Raw genomic sequence first — 8,804 nt, 5'->3', positions numbered from 1 at the left:
ACTTTCATATTTAGTTTTAACTAAATCAAATTTATGGAAACTTCTTTATCAACAAAGAAATAGACCTATATTAATAAAACAAAAAATCCAACACGTATCTAAAAATGTTTTAACTAAATCAAATTTATTTTTAAAAATCAGGATCTCATCAAGGAATACAGTTGCATTTAGTTTTCACATTTCGTTGGTTTCCTTTAATCTTTAACAATTCTCCTGCTTTTTGTTTTTAGTCCTTCATATCATTATTTTTTAAGTATTTGGGCCATGTTTTGCATAATACCCTCAATCATTTTTTTGGCAGTAATAATACTACGTAAGTGGTGGTCATTTCTTAGTGGATCACATCAAGAAGTATTAGTTTAATAATTGGTTAATGTGATGTCTTCAGTGTTTCTCCATTGCAAGAGTACCTTTTCCTCTCTGCAATTAGTAAGTAATATGAGGGTGATTCTTTGAGACTGTGAGTATCCTGTTCCCCAACAATCTTTCAACCAATGATTTTACTATTTTTTGATGACTTTCACCTGAATCAGTTATAACTATGGGGCTTATATGGTGATGATTTTTTTCTTTCTATTAAATTTTTTTTACATCTCTTAGTTTGTATGATAGGTTCTTAAAACATAAATATGTTTGAATGAATGACACTCTAGGTAAGGAATGTTATAGGGAAACAAGTTTCAGCTCAGTATAAAAGAAACTAACCGAGTTAATTATTTTATTTTGGTGCTCTCCCATTGTTCAACACTCTATTTTAATATTTATCTGATAAAGTGAAGGAAAACAAACTCTTTAAGGCCAGACTGGAATACATTTTCCTCATTTTTATGGTCTAGTACAGTACCTGCCACTTAATAATAGGTGCTCAGTAAGTGAAGTAAATTTCTTTTCACAGAATATAATTGTATACTTAAATACTAGTAGGCCAACTGATCATCAATTATGATATTAAAAGGAGGATTTAGATGCCATTAAATAGCAGGTTAGAATAGATTATGTTATTTTCTGTACTAGGACTTCAAATCAGATACAGGGGGAGGCGAGGGAGGGTAAAAACTTAACTATCGGGTACAATGAACACTATTTGGGTGATGAGCACACTAAGTGCCCCAACTTAAGCATTATAAAAGGTATCCATATAACAAATCATTTGTACCCCCTTAATATTTTGAAATTAAACGAAATATTTTGCCAATAAAATTTTCCAAATCTCCTCTTATATGATGCCATTCTGACCACACCGGAGAATTTTAGCAAAAACCCACAAAAAACTTCTAGTCCTAAATTACAGATAGTATAGACAAAAGTATGGCAAAACATGAGCATATTTTTAAGAAATAGTTTTAATCTGTATTCAGGTATAAAATACATATAGCAAAGTGCTTAAAGAGCATTAATCTTTAGTAAACAACATGGATTTATATATTATATATTTTATATGTAATGGTTATATATATGTAACTACCATCTAGGTGAAGATACAGAATATTTCCATCACTGCATTAGGTTCCCTCATGTACTTTTTCTGTCACTAGCTTTCCCCCTTTTTCTAGGTAACCATTATTCTGACTTCTTTCACTATAGATTAGTTTTGCCTATTCTTGAATTTCACATAAATGAAAACATATATAATGTTTTGTGTTTAGCCTCTTAAGCTCAGCCTAATACTTATGAGATTTATCCATGTTGTTGTATGCATCAAAAATTAATTTTTTATTGCTGAGTAGTATTCCATTGTATGAATACACCACAGTTTATCTGTTTTCCTGTTAATGGACATTTAAATTGTTTCCCGGTTTTGGCTATTATGAATAAAGCTGCTATGAACATTTTTATACATGTTAAAAAAAACTTTTAAATGTTTTTCTTTTAGCTTTTTAAAAGCTTCTATCTCTTGTTTAATTATAGAGAATATGGAGAGGAAAACATCACTTTGATAGACCTTCGAGCATGTTCTGTTAAATAATTATTAAGTGGATTTAACTCCACCCAAAATGTTTTGCAATATTACATTTATGAAATGTAGCTAATATGATCTGCATACTAATGTAAAGAAAAATGAACTTAAAGTTTTATTTTATTACACCGTAAATGGAAAATGATGACCTATTTTAATCTCTGTATTTTATCAAAGTTTATTTTTTCCTTTTTTTATTGTGGCAAAATATGTGTAACATAAAATACCATTTTAACCATTTTTAAGTGTACAATTCAGTGTTAAGTATTAATACTTTCACATTATTGTGCAATCATTACCACTATTCTCAAAGTTCATTTTAAAAAGCGATATAAATGACACTTTAAGTAGATCCAAAGGCAATAGAGGTTAATGAGATAATATTGAAATTTTGTTTCTTTTGCCACTGCAGGTTTTAAAAAATATTTTTCTTTTGTGGCAAAAGAAACCTGGGTAAAGAAATCTTTAACTGAGGGTAGTAAGGGCTCTTCTCTCAATACCGTGATTTGATGATACCAAAAGGAGAACTGTATACATTTGAAAACATTTTCTTGGCCATGTGGTGGCTCATGCCTGTAATCCTAGCACTCTGGGAGGCTGAGGCGGGTGGATCGTTTGAGCTCAGGAATTCGAGACCAGCCTGAGCAAGAGCGAGACCCCGTCTCTACTATAAATAGAAAGAAATTAGCCAAACAACTAAAAATAGAAAAAATTGGCTGGGCACGGGGGTGTGTGCCCGTAGTCTGAGCTACCCGGGAGGCTGAGGCAGAAGGATTGCTTGAACCCAGGAGTTTGAGGTTACTGTGAGCTAGGCTGACGCCACAGCACTCTAGCCCAGGCAAGAGAGTGAGACTCTGTCTCAAAAAAAAACCCAAACAAACAAACAAAAAAACATTTTCATCATATAGTGAGTATTTTGTGCTGTCTTTCAAAAAGTATAAATTTCAGATTTTCACTTAACTTCCCATTTATATTCTTCACTATATTCTGCCAAAGTCTTGAATAATACTTTGCTGATTTTGCTTTTCATAGGTGGATATTTCTCTCTTCTCTGGGAGTATAACTCAGGTTGGAAGTCCTGTTGGAAGTGCAATGAACCTTATTCCCGAAGATGGCCTTCCTCCCATTCTCATCTCCACTGGTGTAAAAGGAGGTATGTGGACTGACATATTTAAACAAGTATAGTTATATATACCAAATATTGCCTTCTCATGAAGGGAAGGAGAAAGAATTTGAGTGATAACTGCCTTTCTCCTTCCTATCCAACAAAATAAGCAACTACCCCAATGCCATGAGAACAATGCTGCTGTTATTGATTTTTTGGAGTAGATGTTTATGTTTTTATATCATAATGTCATTTTCATTTTTGGAAAGATACATTAATTACAGTATAAATGTAGTTTATTGGCAGTTTTAAAAAATATTTCAAAGCATGTAATATTCTGAAGAGTTGCTTGTAGGTCTAGGATTGGCTCACCCTGATACAGTTGTTAACTTAGCTTTCTGTTTTGAGGTACGATATATATTCAGAAAGATACATATAATAATGTGAAGAGCACTGAACTTAAATAATAATTTTACTGACAAAAAATATTTTTAGAGAGTCCTGGTAAGAAGTAAACTTGTTATCAAGTCAAAAGAATGCTTACCTTTATGTGAAATGTTATTGTTGATATATCCAGATCAGCCTATACTCAGTACATTTTCAGGAGGTGGTTTATTAATGTCTCCTGAATTTTGTCCTAGGCTTTTTCCTCATCTCCTTGTCTTCAGTCTTATTCTATTTTCTCTTCTATACTGTTGCCAGTTAATCTTTTTAAACATGGATATTATCATATATTGCTCTTCCTTGGAAATATTTAATGGATTTCCAGTGCCTCTAGTATAAATTATCTCTGTACACAATGTTCCTTATAACCTTATCTCAACTCACTTTCCAGCCATTTGTTAACAAATTTATTTCCAGTCATTACGCCAGCATCTTACATGCATAGTCCAGATTATTTGCTTTTTTTTTGAGTATTCACTTTTCATTCTTCCACGCTTTTTCTTTTACTGTGGAATAAGGGGAAGAGAATAGACTTCAGAATTGGACAAACCTGAGTTTTAACACTAGTACCATTCTATTCTAGGTGTGTGATTCAGTTGGCAAGTCATTTATCGTCTCTGAATGTTTCTTAGTCTTTTTTTGTTTTGTTTTATTTGTTTTTGTTTTTTTGAGACAATGTCTCACTTTGTCACTGAGGTTGGGGTACAGTGGCCATGATCATAGTTCAGTGCAGCCTCAAACTCCTGGGCGCAAGCGATCCTCCTGCCTCAGCCTCCTAAATAGCTAGCACTACACCCTGCCTGGCTATTTTTTTTTCTTTTTTGTGGAGATGGAGTCTCGTTACGTTACCCAGGCTGGTCTCAAACTTTTAGAATCCTCCTGCCTCCGCCTCCCAAAGTGCTGGAAGTATAGGCGCAAGCCACCGTGCCTGGCCCCTAGTCTGTTTTTTAATAAATTACATAACTTCACCTACTTAATCATCATTGTGAGTACTAAATTAGATATCATACCTGTAGTACCCAGCAAGAAAGTACCTGCTACAAAGCAGGCATGTAATTAATATTTTTCTTTTCTTCCTTTCCTCTGTGTGGAATACCCCTCTATACTGGAATAGAAGAATACTCTAGACTTCCTCTGAAGAACTTCTCAACCTTTCAAAATCCAGTTTAATGGTTAACTCTTCTCTGAATCCTTACCTAGGTTGCCTACAAAGTACTGTTTTGCTTATATCTGTTCTAATGACAGTTCTTATAGACTGCTGCTACATAACACTATTCTCATTGTAATTTAAATATTTTATACATCTTATTCTTTCACTTAGACCATGAATTCCCTCAGTCTTAATTCATATTTGTGTCTTCTGCTCCTTGGATGGTGCTGGGCACATAGTAGGCTCTCAGCAAATGTTGGCTGAATATATTGTACTATCAAATCCAGCTGTGTCCCAGATAGTTCAACAGTGAACTTTCATATAAGATTAAGCATTCTTTTGTTAGTAAAATTGCTACAGAGGTTTCAAATTTTGGTCATATTAATAAATCTTAGATTAATAAGGAATTAAGTTAGCCTACTCTGTTGTTAAAAGTCAGATTGTAGGATTTCATTTTCATAAAATGTTATATCCATGAAATCTAATTGTTAAAACCTCTCCTAACTTCCTTGGCTTTAGTTACAAAAAATAAATAAATAAATAAATAAAAACCTCCCCTACCAAGAAAGAATAACTAGTTATATATATTTATTTGAACTATATTATAATCTCTTCACCAGAATTTTGCAATTTTGTATTCCAGTGGAATAACGTCATTAAAAAAATTTTTTTACACTGAGTATTTCTCTTTCCAGTAAATACTTTTATTAATATATATATTAATATTTCCTATTACATCCAAAAAATCAATTTTTAAATTTCTATTGGTCGGTGGGCTATAGTGTTACTTGGCTCTACTTGACTGTTCCTTAATGATGCATTTTATGTACGATCAACCAAACAACATCCACCTGTGAAGTTTTCTATTCCTTTTCCATATCTCTAGATTCTGTAATGATTATTACCCTTGATTTTGACTTCAAGCTGATAGGACCAGTATTATTCAAAATGAAGTGGCTAAATACTACATGCTGTGCTTCCAGAAACTAAACAGGAAGGGTTACATTCAGAGTCTCAAGTATTAACTTGTCCATGTTCAACCCCAACTCTTTGACATTCTTTCCATAGGTAACTAGTATATTATCACTTTCTTGTGTATCATGGGTTAATTTATATGTTGGTCTTAGAACATGTATTATGTGAAATTCTTGTTATGATAGTTGGAAAATTTTTGTTAAATAAAAGGGTTGTCTTTAGACTATGGGGAGAGATCTGTACATAGGATAACAATATTATTATCCAAAGTGGACTGGGTCACTTTTGAGAGTAAAAGGGGGCACTATTAACATGATACTAGTACAGCAGGTACAAACCAGGATCTTTTTGTTTACTCTGTGGATCATGTGCTTGTCTCTTTGCTGTGAATAATCAGCCTATTCCTCCGTGAGATTTTCTTCTTGATTTGTCTCTTTAACCAATCTATTACGTTGTTTTCTCCCCTTGCAGACTATGCTGTGGAAGAGAAACCATCACAGATTTCAGTAATGCAGCAATTAGAGGATGGTGGCCCTGACCCACTTGTGTTTGTTTTAAATGCAAATTTATTGTCAATGGTTAAAATTGTAAATTGTAAGTAAGAAACTTCTAAAATTAAAATGAAATGCTTACTGATTCATAGATAGTAAATAAAGCTTTCAAAATTCATTACACACAAGTCTTTTTATGTAGAGCCACATCTTACTGAACACTGAATTCTGAAGAAGTTGGTTTGTGTAAAATAACATATTTCAGAGGACAACTGTGAGACTGAAACTCTTGCCTTTAGTCACAGGGGTGAGGTAGGTGAATCTCCATGGAGAAAAGCCAAACAAATCTTGAACAGATCTGAGTTAAATTCTTTCTGAGACAGGTGTGTTAAGTTACTACTCACCAGCAGAGTAACTGGTGTTGGAGAAATTATCCAGGCAGGCCAGACAATTCACATGCTAGGTTTTAATCCCAGAAACCTTAATCATGGTGTTAAACTTTATTTAGGAAAAGTGTTAGTTAACTAACTCACAGTAAATCTTCAATACATCATAAGTTAAGATTCAGAGGAAACTTCTTAATTCTTGCTGCTACTTTCATAGGCATCAGAATGAGAAAGAGGACAGTAACTTAGAATCCTGATTGTACTTTCCAGTATGGTATGGGAAAATAGAGAATGCGTTTATCCTGAATGAGTGTAACAGGCAGTTTTGAGGAAGGAGGGGATCTCTGAGGAATAGTCCTCCAGTTCCCACTGTGTATTTATTTTAAGTTGACCGTGGAAACCAGACACACTTAATGTACTACTTCCTTGGAGGTGCTACCTTGATGAAATGTAGGTTTCTGGCTTACTTGTTAATCACCCTCTTGTGTATTTGGCCGGTTATTAACGTTTGCTTCCTTTCCTTCCAAATCAAAAATAATTTGCTTGAAATTTCAATTTGCCATATTTGGTTTATAAGTTATACTTAGAAATTAGCTAACGTAGAATTCCTGAAGTGTACACATCATCACTGGGAACTTCCTGTTTAGGTATATAAAGTAACAATTCCCAAAGTAAAAGAAAGGGATCTTTCTTTTTTGATTTACATTTGTTTTGATTTACATGGTGGTATTCATAATTTTATTTGACTCCTTTTTTAATTCCTTTGGTCAATCCCATTGTGTTGGGGTACAAATAATAAAAGTGTCAAGGATTAAATATTATTTTTGACTTACATACGGCTTCTGCTGTTTGTGCTTTGTATAGCCTTAAAGTGAAAGTGTGGAAGTAAGTAGTTCAAAAAAACCATCCTTTTCACCACTTTTTATAGCATGAAGCCAAATAAAATCATGTTGCTGATTTTCTAGAATTTTCTCCCAGAAAGGACTGTAGTTAAAAAAATTAGAATCTTTTGGTCATAAATATACATTAAAAATATATTTTCTTTAGGCCACAACCTGAAGTCAAAACTATAACTTTGGCTTTCATTGTTGTTTCTGGCCTTACGTAGTAAAGTGATTTTTTTTTTTTTTTTAAATATAAAGGTAGAGAATTATATTCTTCAACCATTATAGCAAAGGATATATAGTTTTGTTTTATTTATTATTAATAGAATATTGCTTTTAATAATTGTACCTTTTAATAATAGGACTTAAAAGTTTTAAGTGAATTTTCTTTCATTATTATTTCTTTTACTTTCTTTCCAATCATTTTTCTAAGTGTTTATAAAAGAGCCGGGATTGGCATTCGTGTGTTTTGCTTTCTGTAATAGTTTTTTGGATTAACAGAGTGACAGAGTGACAATTTTCTTGTTTCTGTTTATGAAGTAAAACCTAAGGTCTCTAACAATCCTGTTCCATCAAAAATTCCTTTTCGATTATTCCAATAAGATGTTCGCCTGTTAACTTTTCAGATAGAAAGCCAAACTTCTATACTTTGCTCTTTGATGGTAGTTTGGGGATTCACAGGTGAATTATACAGACTCAGTATGATCTATTTTAATCTTTGCTGTATTGTAAAAGATTTCTTTGCATCTTTCTTAAGAGTAAAGATCAAGAGGAATGTCTTTATTTTTATATTTTTATTCCATCAATAGATGTGAACAGGAAGTGCTGGTGCTTCACAACCAAGGGAATGCATGCAGTGGGTCAGTCTGAGATAGTCGTTCTTCTACAGTGCCTACCGGATGAAAAGTGTTTGCCAAAGGATATCTTTAATCACTTTGTGCAGCTTTATCGGGATGCTCTGGCAGGTGGGAATGCTTTATGACTTAGTCTACTCCCTTTGTGCATGATAAAAATTTTTGCACTCAGATACAAAATAATAGTCTTAAGTTTGGACTTAAGTATGGCATGGGACTTTGATATTAGTGGGCAAGTTAGAACTTGCCACAGTATAAAGAAATTTTAAATTTTAGTATTTTACCTGGTGTGGTGGTTATTGTTTTATAGAGGCTGGAATTAAAGTCATAAAAGAATAATTCATTGACCTTGATGTAATAATATTTTCCCTTTAGTGGCTTAGGGGTCATGACATTGGTACCTGGTAGAAGAAAGCTTATTCATAACTTACTGCTTGTTTCTTCAGTTACGAATATTTATATATTGGCCCGGCGTGGTGGCTCACGCCTGTAATCCTAGCACTCTGGGAGGCCGAGGCGGGCGGATTGTTTGAGCTCAGGAGTTCGAGAGCAGCCTGA

General features: G+C 33.4%; 1 protein-coding gene across 1 annotated transcript in view; it reads left to right on the top strand.

Annotated features, from left to right (window-relative positions):
- Positions 1-8,804, top strand: part of ZFYVE9 (zinc finger, FYVE domain containing 9) — a 141,907-nt gene that overhangs the window by 78,639 nt on the left and 54,464 nt on the right. Inside the window, exons 8-10 of the mRNA XM_012639473.1 lie at positions 2,990-3,110; positions 6,103-6,225; positions 8,202-8,357. Of these exons, the coding sequence (XP_012494927.1) occupies positions 2,990-3,110; positions 6,103-6,225; positions 8,202-8,357 (400 nt within the window). The remainder of the gene's footprint in view (positions 1-2,989; positions 3,111-6,102; positions 6,226-8,201; positions 8,358-8,804) is intronic.

This window comes from Propithecus coquereli, unplaced genomic scaffold, assembly GCF_000956105.1.
Source record: "Propithecus coquereli isolate 6110/MARCELLA unplaced genomic scaffold, Pcoq_1.0 Scaffold14, whole genome shotgun sequence".
Lineage (NCBI taxonomy): Eukaryota > Metazoa > Chordata > Mammalia > Primates > Indriidae > Propithecus > Propithecus coquereli.
Note: the sequence above shows the minus strand (reverse complement) of the source record. Positions and strands in the feature narration are given on the sequence as shown.